The following is a 26680-nucleotide window of genomic DNA, read 5'->3' on the forward strand; positions in this document are numbered from 1 at the left end:
AACAGCTACAGACTGACTTGCTGACTGGAGGAGCCTAGTGGCTTGTTCCTATTTTATCACCGGCTGGGGATTGGACTATCCTAGTAGTGTTGCCTGACATTGTGTGGTGTGCAGTGTCTCTCTCTTAGGAGACCTGTCACATCACTCACTGTTTCAATCAGGTACCTATATATGGATGTTACCAGTTTGCCCCAGGCAGGTAGAGGAACACGCCACATACTATTGACTCCTTATATTTTGGAGTTCTAGTGGTAGGGAGGATTGTAGGGATCAGCATCATCAGTCTGAGATATCCCCTCTCACCCTACCAAGCCTAACTTGTTGCAGACAATCTTAATAAATAATTTAATAAAAATAATTTTAGCGTACTTTATTTAGGCGGCAAAAGAACAAGCACAATTTCGTCACCAGCCTGCCAGCCAATGATCGTGGCTGGCAGGCTGTCGATTTTTAAAATGACAAATCAGAAGCCATGTTAACACATTATATTAGTAAATATGATGTGTTAAATGGCTTCCCTGCTGAAGCCTGCTCCTCTGCTGGTCCTTTTAGTCGGTTGGTTCCAGCAGAGGAGCAGGCTTCACAGTGAGTAGCACCAAACACCACACATAGCCCCAGATCACCCCCCTGCACCCCAATTAACCCCTTGATCACCCCTTCTTGCCCCTGTCAATCACTAGTGAAAGGGAAAAAAGTGATCAGTGTAAACTGTCACTTTTTTTTCCCACTAGTATTGACTGTTAGGTTTTAGGGATAGTTTAGGCCCCTTGGTTAGGAAGTTTAGCGATCGTTTAGCGCCCAGCCCACCGCACCACAGTCACTTATTAGCTGATTAGCGTATCGCTAATCAACATTTGTACTTTTATCGTATCTGTAAGTGATCAAAACTGATCACAGTCAGATCTATAATAGTATTAGTGTCACCTTAGCTCGCCCTCCACCCAAAACGCAGTGTTTGCCCGATCAGGCCTGATCGGTCGCCCACACGTGCGTTCACCCACGCCCGCCTCGCCGCAGTGACAAAAAAAATGTTTTTTTGATCACTGCACAATCACTTCACAAGCGCTGCGGCGATAAATAAATCTGTTTTGATATTTTTTATCAACCGCAGCGGCCTCCGGTACTTCGCTAGCCTCCCATTTGTAAGATAGGCTTGCTTTTTTTTCTTGGGTAGTCTCAGGGAATACCCCTAAATTTAGTAGCCCAAATGTCAAACAGGGGGTATTCTTCTGAAGAGGCCTACAGGCTTCTGACCCAGTCAGATGAGGAATGGGAACCCTCATCTGATGAATCTAGCGGGTCAGAATATGAACCTGTAGAAAGCAGTGGCAGTCTGACTCAAAGTTCGGACGAGAAGGTTGAGGTCCCTGATAGCACCAGGCGTACCCGGCCCTGTGTCGCTAGACCACAGGTTGCGCAGGATCCGCTTCAAGAGCAGCAGAGTGGGGCTGGTGCTGTCGGATTACGTGGTGAGGCATACACCAGCAGCCCAGCCCTTCCTGGACCTAGTACCAGCACTGCCGTACAACATAGTGAAGTGGCGAGCACCAGAAGGGCAGTTGAAGCTGGTACGGTGGCACGTGCAGTAGTTACCCCGTCGCAGCCATCGCACAGACAGGCCCGTAGAGCCCCTAGAATCCCTGAGGTGCTGGCAAACCCTGATTGGCAGTCCCCAACTTCAGCCACACCTGTAGTTCCCCCTTTCACCGCCCAGTCTGGAGTTCGGGTTGAGACAGCTCAGATCGGTTCGGCCCTGGGATTTTTTGAGCTGTACTTGACTGCGGAGCTCTTGGACTTAGTTGTGGCAGAAACAAATCGGTATGCCACTCAATTTATATCCGCCAACCCGGGAAGCTTTTATGCCAAGCCTTTCCGGTGGAAACCAGTCCAAGTTTCCGAAATTAAAATTTTTCTGGGCCTTCTCCTCAACATGGGTCTAACCAAAAAGCATGAATTGCGGTCATATTGGTCCACGAACCCAATTCATCACATGCCCATGTTCTCTGCTGCTATGTCCAGGACACGATTTGAGACCATCCTGCGTTTCCTGCACTTAAGCGACAACACCACCTCCCGTCCCAGAGGCCAACCAGCTTTTGACCAGCTCCACAAAATTCGGCCCCTTATAGACCACTTCAACCAGAAATTTGCTGATTTGTATACCCCTGAGCAAAACATCTGCGTAGACGAGTCCCTAATACATTTTACCGGGCGCCTTGGCTTCAAACAATACATCCCATGCAAGCGCGCCCGGTATGGGGTCAAATTGTATAAGCTCTGTGAAAGGGCCACAGGCTATACCCACAAATTTCGAATCTATGAGGGAAAAGATCAGACCCTGGAGCCGGTCGGTTGCCCTGACTACCTGGGGAGCAGTGGTAAGACAGTCTGGGACTTGGTGTCACCCTTACTTGGCAAGGGGTACCATCTTTATGTGGACAATTTCTACACAAGTGTGGCCCTCTTCAGGCATTTGTTTCTAGAACAGATTGGCTGCTGTGGCACCACGCGAACTAGTCGCACGGGCTTCCCCCAACGGCTCGTTACCACCCGTCTTGCAAGGGGGGAGAGGGCTGCCTTGTGTAACCAAGAACTGCTCGCGGTGAAATGGAGAGACAAGTGTGACGTTTACATGCTCTCCTCCATTCACGCAGACACGACAATCCAAATTGAACGAGCAACCAGTGTCATTGAAAAGCCCCTCTCAGTCCACGACTATAACCTTCACATGGGAGGGGTGGACTTCAATGACCAGATGTTGGCTCCGTATTTAGTTTCCCGATGCACCAGACGCTGGTATAAGAAGGTGTCTGTATATTTAATTTAATTGGCTCTGTATAATAGTTTTGTTCTCTACAGTAAGGCTGGGAGAACACGATCCTTCCTCAAATTTCAGGAAGAGATCATCGAGAACCTCCTGTATCCAGGAGGTTCCGTGGCCCCATCCACCAGTGTAGTGAGCCGTCTACACGAGCGACATTTCCCCAATGTCGTTGCTGGTACCTCAACCCAACCGTCACCCCGAAAAAGATGTTGTGTCTGTAGCAGGAGTGGAATAAGGCGTGACACCCGCTATTTCTGTCCTGACCACCCTGCCCTATGCTTAGGGGAGTCTTTCCGGAAGTACCACACACAGGTACACTTAGGGATCACATCTCACAGGACAGGCACACAGGGCTATTAGGGCCCATTCACACACAGAGCTGCTGCAAACCTCTCCTTTCACCTGGGACAAAGTGCATAATGCACTTCGCCACATCTTTGGGCGATTTGCGCTTTGCACATTGTCCCATGGGGAAGGAGAGGTTTGTCCTATAAAGGTAAAAAAAAAACAAGCAAAAAAAAACAAAACACCAGTAAGCAAAAAAGTTAACGTTCAGTTCCAAAAGTTAAATAAAGTTTATATGTTCTGTTCAAAGGTTATTATAAAGTTAATAAAATTTATTGCGTTGCAGCCTGTTTTTTTTTTTGTTTTTTTTTTACCTTCCAGGTGGACCAACCGATCGACCAGCTGCAGCACTGATGTGCTTTCTGACAGAAGCATTGCGCTGCTGTCAGATTACACACAAGTCGGTGTATGCGGCGCTGCAAGACGAGATTTCTCCTCTGCAGTAAAAGATACGTTTGCCGAGGCATATGAGCTGAGGAGGTGGCGGTGTTCATATGCTTTGGCAAACACTTTGTATATAAAAAATAAAAAAAATAAATCCCGGCAATGATTTATTCATCCACATCGGTTGATGTGAATGGAGAAATCGGGTTTGCCAGGGCATACGAGCTAAGTGGGTACGGATGTTGGGCGGTGCTCCTATGTCTTGGCAGACGCCTTTCCCCTCCTTTTTTTTTTGGGCAGAGATTTTTTCATCCACATTGATCGATGCGAATGAAGAAATCTGTGCCGTTCAGTTTTTTCTTTCAGCCCAGAGGTCGAACGGAAAAAAAAAATCTAATTACCTGTATGCTCAATATAAGGAGAATAGCAGAAACTCCTAATGCTGGCCATACATGTAATGATTGCGGAGACCCTCAAATGCCAGGGCAGTACAAACACCCCACAAATGACTCATTTTGGAAAGAAGACACCCCAGGGTATTTGCTGAGGGGCATACTGAGTCCATGAAAGATTGACATTTTTGTCCCAAGTTAGCGGAAAGTGAGACTTTGTGAGAAAAAATAAATAAATCAATTTCCGCTAACTTATGCAAAAAAAAATTTTCTATGAACTCGCCAGGCCCCTCATTGAATACCTTGGGGTGTCTTATTTCCAAAGTGGGGTCACATGTGGGGTATTTATACTACCCTGGCTTTTTAGGGGCCCTAAAGCGTGAGAAGAAGTCTGGGATCCAAATGTCTAAAAATGCCCACCTAAAAGGAATGTGGGCCCCTTTGCGCATCTAGGCTGCAAAAAAGTGTCACACATGTGGTATCGCCGTACTCAGAAGAAGTTGGGGAATGTGTTTTGGGGTGTCATTTTACATATACCCATGCTGGGTGAGATAAATATCTTGGGCAAATGCCACCTTTGTATAAAAAATTTTGAAAAGTTGTCTTTTGCCGAGATATTTCTCTCACCCAGCATGGGTATATGTAAAATGACACCCCAAAACACATTCCTCAACTTCTCCTGAGTACGGCGATGCCACATGTGTGACACTTTTTTGCCGCCTAGGTGGGCAAATAGGCCCACATTCCAAAGAGCACCTGTCGGATTTCACAGGGCATTTTTTACACATTTTGATTTCATACTACTTCTCACGCATATGGGCCTCTAAAATGCCAGGGCAGTATAAGTACCCCACAAGTGACCCCAATTTGGAAAGAAGACACCCCAAGGTATTCCGTGAGGGGCATGGCGAGTTCCTAGAATTTTTTTTTTTTTGTCACAAGTTAGCGGAAAATTATGTTTTTTTTTTTCTTATTACAAAGTCTCATATTCCACTAACTTGCGACAAAAAATAAAAAATTCTAGGAACTCGGCATGCCCCTCACGGAATACCTTGGGGTGTCTTCTTTCCAAAATGGGGTCACTTGTGGGGTAGTTATACTGCCCTGGCATTTTAGGGGCCCAAATGCGTGCGAAGTAGTTTGCAATCAAAATGTGTAAAAAATGGCCTGTGAAATCCTAAAGGTGCTCTTTGGAATGTGAGCCCCTTTTTCCACCTAGGCGGCAAAAAAGTGTCACACATGTGGTATTGCCGTACTCAGGAGAAGTTGGGGAATGTGTTTTGGGGTGTCATTTTACATATACCCAAGCTGGGTGAGATAAATATCTTGGTCAAGTGCCAACTTTGTATAAAAAAATGGGATAAGTTGTCTTTTGCCGAGATATTTATCTCACCCAGCATGGGTATATGTAAAATGACACCCCAAAACACATTTCCCAACTTCTCCTGAGTACGGCGATACCACATGTGTGACACTTTTTTGCAGCCTAGGTGGGCAAAGGGGCCCACATTCCAAAGAGCACCTTTCGGATTTCACAGGCCATTTTTTACACATTTTGATTGCAAACTACTTCTCAAGCATATGGGCCCCTAAAATGCCAGGGCAGTATAACTACCCCACAAGTGACCCCATTTTAGAAAGAAGACACCCCAAGGTATTCCGTGAAGGGCATGGCGAGTTCCTAGAATTTATTTATTTTTGTCACAAGTTAGCGGAAAATTATGATTTAATTTTTTTTTTCTTACAAAGTCTCATATTCCACTAACTTGTGACAAAAAATAAAAACTTCCATGAACTCACTATGCCCATCATGAAATACCTTGGGGTGTCTTCTTTCCAAAATGGAGTCACTTGAGGGGTAGTTATACTGCCCTGGCATTTTAGGGGCCCATATGCGTGAAAAGTAGTTTGCAATCAAAATGTGTAAAAAATGGCCTGTGAAATCCGAAAGGTGCTCTTTGGAATGTGGGCCCCTTTGCCCACCTAGGCTGCAAAAAAGTGTCACACATGTGGTATCGCCGTACTCAGGAGAAGTTTGGGAATGTGTTTTGGGGTGTCTTTTTACATATCCCCTTGCTGGGTGAGATAAATATCTTGGTCAAATGCCAACTTTGTATAAAAAAATGGGAAAAGTTGTCTTTTGCCGAAATATTTCTCTCACCCAGCATGGGTATATGTAAAAAGACACCCCAAAACACATTGCCCTACTTCTTCTGAGTACGACGATACCAGATGTGTGACACTTTTTTGCAGCCTAGGTGGGAAAAGGGGCCCACATTCCAAAGAGCACCTTTGGGATTTCACAGGCCATTTTTTTACAGATTTTGATTTCAAACTACTTCCCACACATTTGGGCCCCTAAAATGCCAGAGCAGTATAACTTCCCCACAAGTGACCCCATTTTGGAAAGAAGACACCCCAAGGTATTTCATGATGGGAATAGTGAGTTCATGGAAGTTTTCATTTTTTGTCACAAGTTAGTGGAATATGAGACTTTGTAAGAAAAAAAAATCAGTTTCCGCTAACTTGTGACAAAAAATAAAAAGTTCTATGAACTCACTATGCCCATCAGCGAATACCTTAGGGTGTCTACTTTCCGAAATGGGTTCATTTGTGGGGCTTTTCTACTGTCTGGGCATTGTAGAACCTCAGGAAACATGACAGGTGCTCAGAAAGTCAGAGCTGCTTCAAAAAGCGGAAATTCACATTTTTGTACCATAGTTTGTAAATGCTATAACTTTTACCCAAACAATTTTTTTTTTACCCAAACATTTTTTTTATCAAAGACATGTAGAACAATAAATTTAGCGAAAAATTTAAATATGGATATCGTTTTTTTTGAAAAATTTTACAACTGAAAGTGAAAAATGACATTTTTTTGCTAAAATTTTGTTAAATTTCGATTAATAACAAAAAAGTAAAAATGTCAGCAGCAATGAAATACCACCAAATGAAAGCTCTATTAGTGAGAAGAAAAGGAGGTAAAATTCATTTGGGTGGTAAGTTGCATGACCGAGTAATAAACGGTGAAAGTAGTGTAGTGCAGAAGTGTAAAAAGTGGACTGGTCATTAAGGGTGTTTCAGCTAGGGGGGTTGAAGTGGTTAAGGCATACATTTTAGACTACTTGTTAAAAACAAGATACTGCTTCTTCTAATACTACTATGTGTGTATAAACACGGGCATCTGCCCCCAATATGGAACATTTTTGGAATTATTTTTATACTTATTAATCTATTATTTTTATATAAAAAAGCATAACGAATGCCACGGTGTTTCAAAAACAACTTTTAGGGGGATCGGAGAACTTTTGATTTGGATAGAATTTATTTGTATGTGAATTGAATTTTCTGAGTCATTAGAATTAGACCCAAAACAAATTTCAAGAAACTCCTTCATTTGTATCCCCAATTTCTTTGCAGTGTGTGTGCCAAGGGAGAGAGTTGAGTATATATTTACTTAGGCTGAAAATTTTTAAATTAAAAACTGTCTAATTACTTTTTTTTAGGAAAGTGATAAAATAGCAACTGTAATGATATATGTATAGCCACTGAGTTATTCCACACTCCATAGAGAATATTGCAGTATAATAATAATATGGATGTAGCGATTGGACGGCTTTCCTTTGGGCACAGCACATGAAATGTGATCTCGGTTCTGCTGTTTCTGAACCAAGACACAATCAATAGTAATTCAGTGTCTTTAAACACTCAATTTATTGGTAAAAACATGAATGAAAGATTCTTATGATTGAATTTTTTTAAATGGAAAATATTAGTAAGTAAAAGACGTGCCACACGGTACAGGCAAAACACGCTCCTTCATGCATGTAAACCCTAATCCAGACTCACTGAAGCGTCTTTACTGTGTTCTGAAGGAACTGAGAATATTTTGATGAAATATGTGCATTGAACCTACACTAACTTACCAGCAGACTGCATGAAAGTGACCCGGGGCCAAGGTGGTGTGAAAAAATTAAATGTGGGCATGAGCATGTTCATTGTGTTAATAGCATTGACCCATCAGCTCTTTCCCCTCTGGTATTGAGGACAGTAGAACCTGTTCTGTACCACTGGAAGCACCAGGGTCACACTGGCAAACGAGAGTAAAAGAGAGGGTACAAGCTCTGATACCAAAGTGGACCTCCAGCAGATGACAGCCTCTATTTTTGACAAACGTGCACTATAATGTTTGCCCTACAAGATCTTAAAACTTTCTCACTCAATGAGGTGGGTCACAATGCAGCTACATTTCAGTAATGCCATACACTGGCAGTTGCTAATTGCCCTCTGGCCTCACCTTAGACCACATGGAGTTGCCCCCTCCATACTGTCCATGGGCAGCAGTGTAAACCGTATTTAGGGTCCATATCCTTTCCATGATAACGCTTCTTTCTCCTGCTACCCTGTAATGAGCTAAAATACTATGTCCAATATACTCACGGTACTGTACATCATGAGTGTTTTTTTTTTGGTATCTACGGCTTCAAGGGGTTGTGCCAAGTTTGCAAGTCATCCTCTGTCCACAGGATAGGGGATAACTAACTGATTCCTGTGGTCTGACACCTGGGACCCCCAATGATCCTGAGAGCAGGGGCCTTGTTCCCACTCATGCCCAACCTACTGCTCCATTGCTTCTCTGTGGGACTGCTGGAAATAGTCAAGTACCCTTATTGATCCGTTTGTTATTGTTATCCCCATCCTGTGTATAGGGGATATCATGCACACTTGGCAAAACCCCTTTAAACAAAAAGCGCACAACCTCATAAGATGTTTATAAGATACAGGGAACATTCTGAAGAGTTTCTCTACGATTCCATGAGTCCAAGATAAATGCCTTATTATACGTTGTTAAGGGTTTTTCAATGTTTAAATGGTTTAAAAGGTAATAATTCAATATGATAATTTTGGTTCCATGACTTAAAGGTAGTTTACTACCAGGAAATTCTCTGATAAACCAGACACAATACCCTGTAGGGCTAGCTCAGCTAAATGTACTGATACCTTTCACTTAGTGATGTGTGGCTTCAGGAGAAAAAGTACTCATATGCGGATGAGCATATAAGTGCACTGAGGGTGGACCCAAGCCACTTTGTGCACTCTTGCTTCTCTGCCAGCCCCTCCTTCTCCATTTTCATTGGCAGGTCCAAGAAATATGGCTATGAAGGAATCCAGGCTGTCAACCAAGAAAGGGAGGAGTGAGGGTGCAAAGAGTGCCTTGGGCCCGCCTTTTGTGAACTTAATTGTTCCTTTGCATATGGATTTCAAAGTAATTTTTCTCCAGAATGAGGCAATGTATCATTACATTCAGCTGAGCTAGCCCCACAAGGCATTGGTGACAGGTTCCCTTTATGAAGGTTTTCCAAAATTTTAAACAAAGGTCTACCGTGAAGATATGTCCTCAATGTGGGATTGGTTTGGATCCCACTCCAAATACCCCCAGTAATGAGCAAAGCAAAATGAAATCTGCACTCACTAGAGATGAACCCTGAATCATCTACATGACAGTGTCTGGTGCTGTAGCTCAGTCAATTCAAGTGCTGCTACTCTCTGCTTCTACTGCTTCACCCTGAGACCTCCATCAATCATACATTAATGTTCTATTCTAAGGGAAAATCATTTGCATACTGTAACCCCCCGATGATTAGGAGAATGGTGGTACTGTCCCCTCCATCCAAGTTTATGGGACTGATGTTGAAAGTTGAGTTCAGTGCTTGGTTGTCTCCTTCAGTCCTTAACCATGATCCTTTCAAATGGGGAACACAGGACTGCAGTTCACCTGATCACTGGGGGTCCAAGTGTTAGAACCCATAGAAACACTTATCTATCCTACAGAAAGGGGATATGTTGATTGTTCAAAATCCCCCTAAGATATGGAAACACAGAGGACCTTGGCATTGTATGCCATATATGCTTAATCCACGGAACCCTATTGAAGGTCAATAAAAAGAAAAAAAAATGTGCCAGTTAGCATCTGTCTTTTTTCTCTCACCATAGATGACTAGAAAAACCCATCATAATGTGCCATGTGTAAAGACATGCAAAACTCGAAAGAAGTTACTCAGCTCCATGCAGCCAGGTAAGTACTTGTATATATATATATAGGGTTCGGACCGCGCGTGTCAAAACAGACGGTATACAAACAGTTTTTTTCTTTTATCCTTCTCCTTTTAGAAAAAGCACTGAGGGCTGCAAATGTCCTATTTGTGGATATCCTGCAACTGATAAAAGTTATAATAGTGTAAATCCGTACGGTTGTTTTACCCTGCGGTGCACAGATTGTACTTACACAGCACTACACCAACCAAGGCGTGTATGCAATATCCTCCGCGACTGGTTAGGTTGTTCCTGGCGGAGATCCACGTTCACATACAAACAAACAGGGTTTGACCGCGGACTTGGTTCAAGTATACACCAGATGAGTCTGCTGCTATTCCCACTTTCTTTTCCTAAAGGGTTGGGGTTGAATTAGTACAAAACCACTGGAGGGGAGGAAGCTTTTTAGAGAAAATTAATAAAAAAGAAAGTAGGTGGATATATGAATTATGTACGTTACAACCAGGGGGCCTGAATGTAGACTTTGACCTGCAAGCCGTGTTAAATTTGATTAATAAACTGGTAGAATGAGTATTCCCATGTGAATTAGGACCTAAAGATCATTGTTTTTTTCCCCTGAGAACTAGGAGATACAAGTATAGGGTTAAAGTGAAGGAAAAAGAGAAGTAGCTTGGAGTAGCACATCAGATGTTTGATTAACTCTAGCCTACCAAATAAAACGAAGGGGGAGGGAGAGATGAAGTGTGCCCCTGATGAAGCTCAAGGAGCGAAACCTGGGTCGGGCAAAGAATAAGACGCTGGGATTTTTAATGCGACTTTTAAAGAGCATGTTTGTGAGTATGTGCTAATAAACTTTTTAAAACAGTTATCGGAGCTTCACTATGGTAGGAGCTGTAACGGAACGCCTGGCACCCTGACCGGGTACCTCCGTCGATAGATGCTCCTAGTGCTTACCGAGAACTCCAAGCACTCCACTTGACACCGTACGCACTGCAGACCCCACGAACCGCCGTAGCTTGGTTGAGGTCTCACCGTCTACTACCCACCCTGGACCTACGACAAGGCTCCAGGCTCCAGTGGGTGAACCTCCCCTAAAACCAGAGAGCAGGAACAGCTCTTACAAGAGCTAGTAGCTATGCCAGGGGAGTATAGCAAATCTTCAGCGTATAGCAATCCCCCAGTTTTGATCAGTTATCCAAACACCAGTCTCAACATGATGAAGGATAAAACAGGAACACTTTATTGAGGGCTACCCGCCCGTATTTATGCAGGTCCCCATCTGGGGGACACGCCCCTGTTGTGGAATCATATATCTATATATCTAGTATCAAATGTATACTTGCTTGTATTATATCTAACAGTTTGCTTAACAAACAAGATGGCCCCTGAAGTAGCAGCCAGCTCCCTTAATAATCCCTTACTAAACACTTTATGATATTGAAATTGCTGACATAGTGCTGACATTGCTAAAGTATGGAGTGATAATGTGATACCTTGTCATGGGACTTAGTAATGTGACAATTAGATCATCAAATTAGCCGAGTCATAAAAGTTCCTCTTTTTTGCTATAAAATATCATGTAATCTCAATAAACGCAGCATCTTGCATTGACTGACTTCTCTGTGACAGTCTGTGTGTGATCTCTCTTTCAAGGCGTACGTATGCCAATTATTTTATATCATTCGGAGCAATACATCAACAATACATCACTGACTATTGGAGTCAGATCCAGAACCATATCAGTTGGCGCCCAACGTGGGGCCTGAGGATTGGACCTCCTGCTGGCGTACCCCCAGAGACTGGACCCAGAGAGACAAGCCAACGGACACCGGGACCGCGGCCCGTAATAAGAGGTGAGAAAATATATTCATCTTACCTATTCTGTGTCCCTTGGCTTAGTCTATCCATATTTGTTCTAGGGAGGGGTGCACCGACAGTGAGGCATCCTCAGGGGCATGAAAGTAAGAACCCCATTGTATTGATAAGCTTGATGTATTGTGTTTTATTATTTTTTTGTGTATGGTTGGTTTCTCTGGTCTCTGGGAGAAAGGAGAGGCATAGACTGACAGAACAATAGAAGTCTCCTAAAGTGCCTACATTGAGGGGTAACCCTGGTGTGTAACCCCAAGAAATAGTAGAAGGGAAGGAGACGGCTTGCTGATAACCCAGTGGTGTGTTAATCTCAAGCTCAAGGTGTTTGTTTGTCAGTGTCTGTGCTAATCCAACTATCAGAGACAGAAAGTGTTGAAGGCTCCAGAAAGTGTTGAAGGCTCCAGAACGTGTTGTTTTGAAAAAATGGGTAACCGAAATAGTGTCCCGAAGGGCTATTGTTCACCTGAACAGTACGTGGCGGACCGGAGAGGAAAAGGTTATGTCAAAGGATTAAGCAAGTTAGAAAAGAATTATGGTATTGCAAAAGGAGGTGTATTGTGTTCTGCTGTGTGGCAGACATTGTTGACTGAGAAAAGAGGCAAATTGAATGATGATAAGTTGATAGATACAGTCAGAGTATGGCTGGACTGTAGCAAAGAATTTGAACAGACAAAAGGAGAAGCAATGTTTGATGAAAAATCAGGACTCCATTACTATCGGCCTGGCCCAGTCTTAGTACAGGAACAGCCACCGCCCTATAACAGTGGCGCAGCTGAAAGAAAAAGGGGAAGTTGGACTTGTACACATTGTGGTCAGCAGAACCCTGCCCCCCGTGATACGTGCTTAGCCTGTGGTGCTCCACGCCCACATAATCATGCTCTTTTAGCCCCCCAGCACGTCTCACCAGTCCCAGCAGTGACGCCATCTTGTCCTCCGCCAACGCCCAAGGCTGGACTTGTAATCTCCCCAAACCCTGCTCTTTCTGTCATGCCACAAGTCACTACTATATACCCACTTGTAAATCCTGACGGCACCTACATGCTACCCAGTCAGCCCATAGCTCCAGCTCATATAATGGTAGGAGGTAGTGGTGCTGTAGATCAGGAAGATGAGGATGGGGAGAAACAAAAGGAAGATGCAGGGGAAGACTCACAGCAGACAGTGGACTATGCACCTGGTACTGCAGCACAAACCCCGGGATATCGCAGCCCCCCACCGCACCTTGGACAATTTTCTGATATTACCCTAAGTAGTCAGCAGGGTGCAGCAAGAGCAATGAATGAGTCTTTTCAAAACCAAATTACAGAGCTGCAAAGAGAGATCCATAACATAGGACAAGGAAATCTTGAAGCCTTAAGGGAAATATACTTGAACACTCGCCCAGTCGGGCCACCTAAGTATGTGTCCTTTACCCCCCAGCAGTTGTTCACCATAGTGAACCTCATGCCTGACCCAGATACACACCCTATGCCCTTTTATAGAAAATTGGCACAAGTTTATCAAACCTACGGGTGTACTTGGTCAGACTTGCAAAGTATTGTACAAAATAAAACTGGTGAATTTTCTTCACTTATAATGGATCACATACGCCAACCAGAACTCCCTGGAGCAAATTATGACACTCGTGATTCAGAATCTGGCCGTGATTTCATTCAGCAATTATATAAGTGGGCGAAAGACAGACTAGCAGAGCAGTCCACGACCCTGCAAGACATGGTGCAGGATAAAGCAGAGTCAGTAGAAAAGTTTGTACAAAGAGTTAAACAAAACTATAAAGATATGGGATTCAGTCCAAATGAACCTGTGCACTTAAGACTCCTAGCACGGTCATTTGTAGATGGCCTTAGGCCAGATCTGAACAAAGCTCTTGTAACCTGTCGCCCAGAATGGAAATCATTAACATTGGAAATCTTAGAACAAGTTGCAAAAGGGCTGGAGAGTAGTACAAAGAAATCCCGCATATCAGTCATGGCAGTCATGACGGGAGAAGAAAGAGAGGAAAGACCCCCGCCCCCCCGTGTCTGTTATGGGTGCGGCAAACCAGGGCACATTAAGAGAAACTGTCGCTCCAAACATCTGTGGCCAGCAGATCAGAGCCAAAGAGGAACTCCTCCTCCATGGCCAGCTCCATCCCACTAGGACGTTGGCAAACCAGTGTTGCTGGGAGGGGACACCCCGTGTATGGCAGTCTCTGCCCCTCCTGCAGGCCCCGCCCCTCGAATCACCCTCGATGTGGCAGGGAAGGAACTCTCATTCCTTGTAGACACTGGTGCAGCCCGCAGTGTGTTATGTGAGACCGCCATACTCCCTTCCTGGCTCACAGATATGCATTTACCCTGCTCTGGTTTAGAAGGGGTCACCCAGCACAACCCTGTTACTAAGCCTCTCTTGATTACTCCCTCTACTAAATCCCAAAGCCAATCTCCACAGTTACATCTGCCCACTGGAGTAATGTCACAATTTGTTGTAAGCCAGACATGTCCTTATAACCTATTAGGCTCAGATTTTCTTCAGAAAATACGTGCCAACATCCAGTTCAAGGAAAATGGTACAGTTGTTTTAGGTACGGCATTGAGTCCTGAAGAAACCTGCCTCCTAATGGCATTAAAATCCCAGTCACTTGAATCACATGAACAAGGGGATTCGCTGCAAAGCATTTTGCACCTCATCCCTAATACCCTTTGGACCAAAGGTCCCCAAGACATTGGGCGTCTCAAAGTCCCACCAGTCACTGTAACCTTGAAGAATCCTAACTTACTGCCTTATAAAGCACAATACCCTCTCTCCATTTCCCAGAGAGATGCTATCACCCTCCAGATACAGGCTCTTCTTGCAAATGGAGCTATTAAAATTACCACCTCACCATGTAACACTCCCTTATACCCAATTAAAAAGAAGAGTGTGAAGGGACAGCCTCCTGTATATCGCATGGTACAAGACCTCAGAGCAATTAATGAGGCTACGGTCTTTGAAACCCCCATTGTACCAAATCCCCACACTTTGCTTGCTAGCATTCCTCCTGTGGCTGCTATCTTTACTGTCATTGATCTAGCAAATGCCTTTTTCTCTGTCCCATTACATGAAGACTCCCAATTTCTCTTTGCTTTTACACATGATGGAAAACAATACACCTGGACGGTGTTGCCTCAAGGAGCTCATAATAGTCCTTCCTGCTTTAGCAAAGCAATGGCATCCATCTTACAACCATGGCAAGCAGATCACCCAGAGGTGGAACTCTTACAATATGTGGATGATTTACTCCTCTGTGCTGACTCACACCCCGCCTGCCTGAACTCATCTGCCTCACTTCTTGCCTACCTGGCGGATGCTGGGTGCAGAGTCTCACGTTCTAAATTACAGTTGTGTCTTCCAAAAGTTGTTTTCCTAGGTCACTGCATCTCTCAAGGCAGTAAGCATCTTACGGATGCCAGAAAGAAAGCAGTCTCAGACATCCCACTGCCAGATACCCCTCACCAACTGCAAACCTTTCTGGGACTCATTTCATACTGTAGACCATGGATCCCTGATGCATCCGTACTAATGCAGCCACTATTTGATTGCATACCCCGTATTGCTACTGTTCCTTTCCAAATGACTGCAGAAGCCATAAAAGCATTCCAATCTCTCAAACAAATCATTGTCACTGCCCCAGCTCTTGGCATCCCTAACTATCAGCTTCCCTTTCGCCTTTATGTCATGGAACGTCAGGGTCATGCCACTGGAGTTCTCACCCAGAGCCATGGGGGTCGTAGTAGACCTCTAGGCTACTTCTCAAAACGTCTAGACCCTGTAGCCAGAGCCACCCCTTCCTGTGTCAGGGCCGTTCATGCTGCTAGTTCTCTCCTGAACGCTACAGCTGACATCGTCCTGGGACACCCACTCACCATCATGGCTCCCCATGACATCTCAGCTATCCTGCAACAAACACAACCTAAACACCTCACTGCACAACGCCACCTCAGGCTCCAGTGTAGCCTGCTTCTGCCAGATAATGTCACCATCCAGAGATGCCACATCCTCAATCCTGCTGCACTCCTTCCTCTCCCAAGGGGGGAGTGTACTGCAGATGGAGATTCTGCAGATTTTATTGATCTACGTGCTGAAGAAGATCTTCAGGAAGAAGAACTATGGGCCTCAACCGACTCTCTTTACAAAGAACAAGAACATGATTGCATTACAATGATGGAAGCTGAAGTAGGAACTCCACCATCAATACAGGATACTCCTTTGCAAAACCCACACTGGACACTCTTTGTAGACGGTTCAAGGTATGCCGATGACAAAGGGAAATTCCATACAGGCATGGCAGTTACTAGTGAGTATGAAGTACTGTGTGCAAGGCAATTGCGCCCAGACCAGTCAGCACAAGAGGCTGAACTCATAGCTCTTACTGAGGCCTGCCTCATAGCAAAAGACTCCACTGCTAACATCTACACAGACTCCAGATATGCTTTTGGAGTAGTTCATGATTTCGGAATAATATGGAAGGCCAGAGATTACATTACAGCAGCAGGAACCCCAATTAAACATGCTTTAGCAGTGGAGGCTTTGATGACTGCAGTACTCCTGCCCACCAAAGTAGCAGTAATCAAAGTAAAGGCACATACCCGTGCTGACACACCAGAAGCCAAAGGAAATGCATTGGCGGACCAAGCAGCCAAACAGGCAGCAATGGAAGAGGAAAGAGCACAGCCAGATAAAATCATGTTAGCACAACCGGATGTCAAGCAACAAGAAGTATCATGGGATCTACTGAAACAGAGGCAGAAGCAAGCCACCCGCTCAGAAAAGGAAACCTGGTTAAAGGAGTCAGCCCTGGAAGAAGAATCCGGACTTTGGACACAAGGGAAGAAAGTGTGCTTGCCTAGAGCACTCTATCCTGTAATAGCCTCTGTGGCCCATGGGCCCACTCATCAATCTAAGACAATAATGAAAGAGCTCATCGATAAAATATGGGTAGCCCCAGGAATCACTCCTGTACTAGTGAAATATGTCCAGTCATGTTTAATCTGTGCCCAATGCAATCCAGGTAGGACTGAGCCCACGCCCAAAAAATGTCTCCCAAAAGCCTTATACCCCTTCCAGAGGATCCAGATTGATCATATCCAGATGCCAATGTGCCAAGGGTTTCAATACGTGTTAGTAGTGGTAGACATGTTCTCTGGGTGGCCAGAAGCCTACCCCGTCAGGAATCAGACAGCAACAACTACTGCTAAAAAATTGATACAGGAAACTGTCTGTAGGTACGGGGTACCTGAGGTCATTGAGAGTGATCAGGGCCCAGCATTCACTGCTAACCTAACCCAAGAGGTCTGGAAGATGGTAGGGTCACACCTGGCATTCCACACCCCTTACAGACCCCAAAGTAGCGGCAAAGTCGAGAGACTGAATGGGGTATTAAAGTCAAAAATGCTGAAAATGACTAGGGAGACAGGGCTCAATTGGGTTCAGTGTTTACCAATAGCACTCTTTGCAGTCAGACACACTCCCAAACCTCCCCATAAGCTGACTCCACATGAGATATTGTTTGGATCGGGACCCCGGATGGGGCTGTACTTCCCTCAACAGTTGCAAATGCATTATGAATCTGTTGCAAAGTATGTGATAGCTTTGAGCAAACAGTTGTCTAACATCCATGTACAAGTCTTTTCTTCCATTCCAGATCCTGACTCCCTAGAAGGCAGCCACACTCTGAAACCAGGAGAGTGGGTAGTGGTCAAGAAACACGTCAGAAGTACCCTAGAACCACGCTTCGAGGGGCCTTACCAAGTACTACTGACCACTCCAACTTCTGTAAAGCTCGAAGGGAGATCCACCTGGATCCACGCCTCTCACTGCAAAAGGATAAAGAACCCGCCAGATTCAGAAATAACAAAATGATTTTCTTTTATCTGCTAGCACTGGTGACACTCACCAGTGCATACATTCCTCCCCCGGCGGAAATGGATGATGACGGGTGGGACAATAAGTTTGTCAAACATCATCAAGTGTTGTATAAAAGCTTCCCTAATAGTAGTAGCATGGGATGGGTCCCCATGGCTAATGATAAACAGAACAGGACCCTCAGCTCAGAATAGCAATATGCCCTGGAATGACTATATGTGGAGCAATGTATCCTGCTTCCCAAATTGGACCCACTGTTACTGCCTACAGGTACAAACCCATGGTATGGTTTTCAGTTCCCATAACAGATCAGGCTGTAATGATTCCAACCCAGACAGTCCAGTACAGTGCATTGGTATATATGCTGAAGCAAGTGATGATCTGGCCTGCGCCCGGCGCAGCGTAAATGACTTGACAATAGGGATGACTAGTGAAACCACAGAGGGTCAAGAAAAGGGTCAAAAACTGGCAGAAGGTATCAAACTAGCCCACTTAATCACTCGTTTGTTCAATAGCACAGTGGTTTCGGTCCCAAAAAATATATACCTAGTATGTGGACACAGGGCATATAAATGGCTCCCTTCGGATTTCAAAGGTTTATGTACAATTGCTAGGCTCACACCAGCCACTTTTACACTGCCTCATGGAAAATTAAATGTCAATGCCATCCCCAAACACACCTTATATAAAAGAGCCGCAGATAACATTCCTAGACCAAATGGAAAACCCCATCTTGTGGAAATGAGTGGTGCCAACAAGTTCTTTAGTACTCTATTAATCTATCCTATGCTTACACAAACATATGACAAGCTAGTAATGGCTACCGACTACTTGGATGATCAGATTTGGGAAATTATGAAACTGATGAATACATCTAATGTTGTCCAGAATCAACTCATCATAGTCACTAATCAACACACTTTAGTATTAGACTACTTGACTGCAAAGGATGGAGGTATGTGTCAGGTAGTAGGTACTGCATGCTGCCATTATATCGATCCACAAGGTAATCTACAAGTAAAAGCTGGTTTGGAAAAGATGAGTGAGATACGTGATGAATGGCTAGAGTCTCACAGTGCAGATAAGTCAACATGGTGGTCTGACACTTTCTCATTCCTTAATCCCAGTAACTGGTTCAAGGGAATTAGTGGATGGACGATGGGAATAATTCAGGGAATATTACAGATAGCCCTAATATTGATGGTAATCTACATATTTATCAAATTTGTTGTTTCCTGCATTAACCGTATCACCAACAGAAAGAAGCCTGCTGAAGAAGCCATACTACTTCTCTATGAACAAATGGCTAGCACCGCAATAGATGTGGATGTCGTCCCTGCATTCCCGACACCCCCTACATTCCCGACACCCCCGCCTTCTCCAACTCCCGCGGATGAAGCTCCTCCACCCAGACCTGAAGATCCAAGAGATGATGAGAATTAGGGACAAATGAATCCCAGGGTATTACCAGAAGTCCGCTCAATCGGGAACTTATTCACAAGGGATAAGTTGTCGCCACTGTGGGTGAAGAGGATACGAATGGTATGCCAGGGGATTCGCTAGGTTTAGGGAAAGTCTACAATCAAGTCTACAATCAAGTCTACAAGGGGGGACTGTTGTGGAATCATATATCTATATATCTAGTATCAAATGTATACTTGCTTGTATTATATCTAACAGTTTGCTTAACAAACAAGATGGCCCCTGAAGTAGCAGCCAGCTCCCTTAATAATCCCTTACTAAACACTTTATGATATTGAAATTGCTGACATAGTGCTGACATTGCTAAAGTATGGAGTGATAATGTGATACCTTGTCATGGGACTTAGTAATGTGACAATTAGATCATCAAATTAGCCGAGTCATAAAAGTTCCTCTTTTTTGCTATAAAATATCATGTAATCTCAATAAACGCAGCATCTTGCATTGACTGACTTCTCTGTGACAGTCTGTGTGTGATCTCTCTTTCAAGGCGTACGTATGCCAATTATTTTATATCATTCGGAGCAATACATCAACAATACATCACTGACTATTGGAGTCAGATCCAGAACCATATCACCCCCAGGGGACCTGAATGGAGACTGCGACACACAGAACAGATACAACACATCCCCACAATGCATCATGGTTTCCTCCTCTCTGCCCCAGAGACAACCGAGGAATAATCCAATTATCTCTCAGGACAAAGGGAAATCGCCAATACACATGTGGGGACAACAGGACATAAATCACCATTTAAACACACAATGTCACACCCTCCCAGCAAACACAGACATTTAACATATTCCCAGATAGCTCAAGTCTGAGTGCATATCATTAGGCCAATGGCACTCAGACCACACAAATACAATTAAACTAGCCATCTGGGTACCCTCACATAACAAAATACAATTCCAAAGACAGATTTAAGCTGTGCGGCCGGCCTGTCTTCTTTAAAGTTAGTATGGGCCATAATCCTGAGGCAGGAGGCTGGCAAACAGCCCCCTCCAAAACACCGTGGCGAGGTTGGTTTCGTCACAGGAGCTACTTGTATCCACAGAGACTTTTAGGAAAATAAAGTGGGAATAGCAGCAGACTCATCTGGTGTATACCTGAACCAAGTCCGCGGTTAAACCCTGTTTGATTGTATGTGAACGTGGATCTCCGCCAGGAAAAACCTAACCAGCCGCGGAGGATATTGCACACACGCCTTGGTTGCTGTAGTGCCGTGTAAGTACAATCTGTGCACCGCAGGGTAAAACAACCGTATGGATTTACACTATTATAACTTTTATCAGTTGCAGGATATCCACAAATAGGACATTTGCAGCCCTCGGCGCTTTTTCTAAAAGGAGAAGGATAAAAGAAAAAAACTGTTTGGATACCGTCTGTTTTGACACGCGCGGTCCAAACCCTATATATATATATTTCGTGAAAGTGTGATTGATCCCACAACACTCCTCGAACCTGCAGCGCAGCATTTTTGCGGACTGGCAATCAGATAATTTTCTTTTGTAAGGTAAGTACTTGTAGACACTGTTAAGGGTGCCCAGGACTACTGTAGACCATGGGCAAATCTAACATAAGAAGCTTTGCATTTCCAGCACCCCAATCCAATAAAATGTATGTCTTATGATTAACCACTAAAAACCATCATAAATAATCCCTGACACATAGGCATTGTAGGTCTTTTTCCTCCTAGCCATGGTGTGAGACAATCTTTGTGCCTTTAGTGGATTTACAATGGTTCTCCTCATAGGTTCAGAAGAAAAAAATAAAATATAAATAAATAAAAAATATTGTTGAAATAAAGTTGGAATATTTTACCTTCTCCTCCAGGATTTCAGGATGGTTCCTCTAAGGGGATTATTGTAGTGGGTAATGATGATACCACTGCTTCTTCTCTAGAAGTTGAAACAAGCAAATGCATCAAGTGAACAGAACAATGCAGCCGGTCCCACTTCCCTCCCTCATCTTCCTGCCTGAGATCTCATTTTTGGCAGCAGAAATCACTAGTCAAGATGGACTGAAAGTGAAAGCATTGCAATAGGGGAACCGTGACATTCCCACAAGTTACAGTATCTCATACATGTGGAGGCACTAGGCTTAGATATCACTCGTTCTTAAATGTCATCAATATTTGCCCATCCCTTAAAGTTGGCCATTACTATATGATCACTGTTGGTGGACAGTTATCAGCCTAAAGCCCGGTGCAAAAAATACAGTGTTCCCTCCATCAAAATACAATGACCTCATGCTATATAGGACCCTGAAGGAACTCATTGCCTCATAATGGAAAGTGATTTACATCATACTGTACATAATCTATTTCAATGTAAGGGCTTGCTTTACCAATCTTATTTATCTGCTTATTTTTCTTACAGTAAGACTTCAATTTCTCTTATTTTTATTGTCTTCAATTTTTCTCTTTTTGTGATGATATTTTGGGCCTTTAGAAGCAATTATGGTACTAGTTTTCCATAGAGTTATGGACTCAAGCTGCAATGGTCACCCAGAACCAATTTATATTGTAACATGAGGGACCACTGTACTCCTTGGCCCAACCTTCATTTGATTTCTGCATGACCAATCATCTAATGTGTATGGGGAATTCTACCCAAAGGAAGAAGATAAGGAATCAGCAGTTGGATTTCCAGAAGCTCAATTGTTATGGTGGCCGTCCTTGCCCACCTCCACTGCTGGTGGAAATGGCTGCTACCTTGCTCATCCATTCCTACCCTTCAGGGCTCTAGATTTCTGGTTCCACCACTCCCAGTCTGGTGATTCCTGCCACCAAAATAGCAACGTCATCCGGACAGGGTAAGGCATAGTTCCTGCCAGCAATACTTTCCTGTGCTAATAGAGCATGTGTTCGTTCCTGCTGTTAAATGGCCAGCATGCACACCCTAATCTTCCCTTGCCAATGGCTTCAAGAAGATGCCTGATAAATAGATTCTAGTTTACTAGTGTCCTGCTAAGGTGTACTATTTTTATGGGTGTCTGTTCCTTGTACCATCTTTTGCCTGACTTCTGGTATTGACCATTTAGTGCCTAACCTGACTTGCCTGATCTCCATTTTGACTTTTAGCTGTCCACCCTGACCTTGGACTGTTTATCAAATTACACATACTTTGTCTTCCATGATCCTCGGACTGTTTATTGGATCTCTCAAACTCTTCCTGCCTTGACCTGTGCCTGACTTTTTGATGTTTTTTGACATTTTTGCCTGTTTCCCTGGTGCTCTGTATTGGCGTCTTTTGACCCCTGTGGGTCAGCAGTCGTTTAAACAGAGACTACTCCATGAGGCCTGGTGGTTCAACTTCGGTAAAGTCCAGATCCCTGTATAGAGGTTTCTGTCACCACATTTTTCACTATTAAACAGGCTGACACAATACATGTGCCAATGTCACCTGAATTTAACTCTGCAAATTTTTTTTTCTGTGTGCCCCCGTTTTGGAAATTTTAACTTTTATTATATGCTAATTAGCCTCTAGGTGCATTTAGAACACATACGTGCACAGCCATAACTGGAGATGGCTTATTTCCCTAAGACCAAAAGAATGAGATATGCTGAAATCCCACAGCCTGACCCTTATGTGTCTGACATCTGCCATTGGGTGGAGTTGGTAAATCCCGTACACATTAGATGGCGGTCCGATGGGTGTAGCTGATATGCATCAAATGAGTAAAATCAGCTTAAGATGTTAATTTGACTTGTCTGACATATATTATATGAATATTGATGGGGGATGTGAATAATACTACTATGGACTAGTCATGAGCAGCATAGGCAATATTCAAATTCGCAATATTTCGCAAATTTTTGGCCGAATATTCATATAAATACACAAATTCACGAATTTGTGATCTCCAGTCATTATATTCTTGATTGCAAAAATCGGCAATGTAATATGCGCATATTGCACTCGCAATTCAGGCGTGGCTCACTTTTGCTACATTTTTCAAGCTGCTAGAAGTTTCGTGAGACTGGAGAAAATGGTCGGCAGCAACTTTCATGACTCCTGATCACTGTAAGTAATTTTACATTACATCACTGTGCTCCAATATATTCGATGATGCACATATTTTTGGCGCAATACGTGCAACTTCACATTTATTCAGGTCTGAGTAGATATTACTGATTGGTGCACTATGTATTGTTGTGACATCACAGCACTATGTCTGTCGCATGTATGTATGGGCAGCAGAGAAACAGTAATCCCTATCACACTACCTAACACCCTGCACTGGAACCTATCAGCTACACTATATCAGGATATAACCTACACTGACTATCTCCCACTAACTATCTGTATTATATATATGAGCGAACTAACTATGTAATGTAATTAGATAAGGAATAGGATCCAGATGAAAGCACAGAGCACAGCAATGTCACTGCTCTCTCTCTCCGATCTGTAAAAACTGCATATACTGGCTGCTGGGGAGGTTCTTATATACTAAAGGGGTCGGCAACTTTCCTATTGGTTGCTAGGGATGTTGCTAAGCTCTGACAAAGACATTGCAGCCTTCTCATTGGCCCACAAGCAAGAAGGGATGAAAAAAAAGAAATCAAGAATATTTGCGACCATGAATATATAGCGCTATATTCTAGATCTTTGAGAATTCTCGAAGTGCCGATATTCGCAATAAAAATTCACGATTAGAAGATTTGTGATCAACACTACTATGGACATGATGCAAATGTATTGAATTGGATCTAGTAAGATGTTGACCCTTGCCCAAGCATGTGACATACCCCCGAATTATGCAGAGTGCCATTGCATTTGTGTTTTTGCGTTTTTATGTGTATTTCGCCATAGCAATGTGCACCTGCATACAGGGTTGTGCTGACTGAACCCCCCACATACCCCCGAATTATGTCCAGCTACACGCCTGAAATGTATAATTTTGTTAAATGGGGCAATAGTTTTTCATATTTCCCCTTTTTAAAAATAAAACGGTTTACAAAATATTACACAGAGCACTGTTAAGTCAGACCATAAATACATACTATCAGTTTTGCATATTTTACCCAACGTGTGCAGCCATGGGTTACTTCCTCTTCAGATGTCTTTAGTGCAGCATCTTCTACATGGCATTGCAGCAAAAGAACCATAAAATGACACCCAGAACCTCATTTTATCCTTCATTCTGCCTGCAAATGTTCTAGTGGTCTGCATCGATGCAGAAGTTTGAGCTTCGGAGCTGCTCTCCTTACTATAATAAAGTTAGGCCCTCCATCTTCTTAGGCATGCTACTCTCAGATCTAGACCCCCGCATCTTCTGTGGTTACTTAGTTTTGTGCACTCGTGGAAACCACTCCGATATTGAGGTTACAACGGTCACATAATTGACTATGTGAATCCTGACGGCTGATATTGCACTTTGGAAGAAACATACTGAAATCTGTGCTCATTCTTCAGCAATAACAAGGAAGATTCTTGTTCCTCAATATGTGTGCAGACTGAAAACTGTTCTTAGCTGGGGGTTTGCTACTATTGCATCCAGTCCAGATAGTTCTTTACGTGTGAAACAGCATGGAAGAAAAGGCAATACGTCACATCAGCAGTGATACATTGTAGTCAGGACAGGGGATAGATATGTAAGAGGGCAACAAATGTGTACATTTCCTCTTATATGTGTGTTTTAGTAGCGATGCGCGGTTCCTGTTTAGTTCTTGTGGTTACCAGAGACCCTGGGACAGCAGTATCACTCATATTGAACTGTTAAGAGAGTGTTTAACTTGAAAATGCCAGTAATGTGATTATTAAGTGATATGTTTATTTTTTTCTACTTATATAGCGCTACTATATTTTATGCACTTATATAGCGCTACTCTTTACAGACATTAGCATCAGTCTGTCCCCAATGGGGCTCAGTCTCACAATCTAAGTCCCCTATCAGTATGTCTGGGAGGAAACTGGAGAACCCAGAGAGGGAGAACATACAAACTCCATGCAGATGTTGTCCTTGGTCAGATTTGAACCTAGGACCCCAGCGCTGCAGTGCTAACCACGGAGCCACCCTATCTGCCATATACTATCTCATGCTTATGTGACACACTGTGACATACAATGTCTGATCCACCATCTATTGTGCCTTATGTCATTGTGAGAATTTTAAAATGTACACACCACTGTGGGTTAAAAAAGTATTTAGGCATGGTGGCATCACAGGTGGCCTGTGAAAAACAAAGAAAATGCCCATGAGCCTTTAGCTACGCCCCTGTGTGTATGTATTTGTGCCACACTGAGACTATCCACAGTCTTTGGTGATGCCCGTGTAAAGAATGCTTTCCATGTCGAAAGTAGCTGTGGCTTAAAGCAACCTGCAAGGAGCCATCTTTATTGCTGCCAACATAGAGAAACTTCAGGGTAGAGCTGTCAACATCTACTGAGTAGGGTGCGATGCCATGAGAGGGTAAACCTGCTGCCTATAAAGAAGCTGGGAGGCTGGTCACTGTCACCGCCTGCTATTGGCTATTCTCCCTTTCACCGAATGTTTTGATCCACCCGACGGAGAGTTGCAGTGGCGGCCGTTCAGGGATCTGGAGGGTCGAGGGTGCCAGGGAAGTATGCACTAGAGGAGGGGCCCAGCGTTCGAGGGGGTCATTATAAGGATTGGATAACCCTTCTAAGCTTGTTGCCCCGTATGAGACTGTAACTGCTAAGCTTGATGCTCCTTGTAAGAATATTGGAACCACCAAGCTTGTGGCTTCACATGAGTTCAACTTCCAAATGCTACTCATTGGTCAAAAAGATCCTGCGTAAGGTCTGACCATCTTACACCCTGCTGATGTGTTATACAGAGACAGGGCTAGAGTTACAGAAAATGAGACCCTAAGCAGCACGCAAAGTGGAGCCCCCCATTTGTTGTTTTTCTCATACAGTAGTTTCCACCCAAATAATACTGCCATATAGTCTCCAGGAGATACTCCCTTAAACATCCCACTTAAAATTGCCATATGGCGCACACCACAATTTGCTTCTCCTATGTCACCTCCTTAAATAATGCTGGCTAGTTCCAGGTTATACTCGGGTTATCCATCTTTGGAGGCTTTGGACAGATTCCCCCTTTTGCCATCTCAGCAATAAAATTAAAATGGTTAAAACTTAGAATGTCTCAGAAATACAATAATTACTCTTTATTCACACCAGAATCTTCTGGTACTTCTGAGCGAAGTATTGAAAAATTTGATCCCGAACTTCATCAAGAAATTTGATTCGTTATGAATCACTTTGTAATAAATTGCTTTTCATTGTATGGAGCGGGCACAATGTCCCCCATTATTTAACCCCTCAGATGCCGTGTTCAACGCTGATCGCAGCATCTGACACTCACAATCAGGTGCTTATGGGGTTAATTCTGGGTTAAAAATATACATACACTCACCTCATCCACTTAATCGCTTAGAGGCCGTCCTGCATGGACACACGGCTGC

General features: G+C 43.7%; 1 protein-coding gene across 5 annotated transcripts in view; it reads right to left on the bottom strand.

Moving 5' to 3' along the window:
- Positions 1-21200, bottom strand: part of CD22 (CD22 molecule) — a 92767-nt gene extending 71567 nt beyond the window's left edge. For 2 of the 5 annotated variants that reach the window (XM_044282608.1, XM_044282609.1), the window contains exon 1: positions 21064-21200. Coding sequence is in view for 3 of the 5 variants with exons in the window: in XM_044282607.1 (XP_044138542.1) it covers positions 8243-8280 (38 nt within the window). In the remaining 2 variants the exon portion in view is untranslated. Of the gene's footprint in view, positions 1-8242; positions 8359-21063 lie in introns of all 5 variants that reach the window. The other 3 variants (XM_044282607.1, XM_044282606.1, XM_044282610.1) reach the window with 3 other exon arrangements.
- Between the last annotated feature and the right edge of the window lie 5480 nt (positions 21201-26680).

Source organism: Bufo gargarizans, chromosome 2 (assembly GCF_014858855.1).
Source record: "Bufo gargarizans isolate SCDJY-AF-19 chromosome 2, ASM1485885v1, whole genome shotgun sequence".
Classification (NCBI taxonomy): Eukaryota; Metazoa; Chordata; class Amphibia; order Anura; family Bufonidae; genus Bufo; species Bufo gargarizans.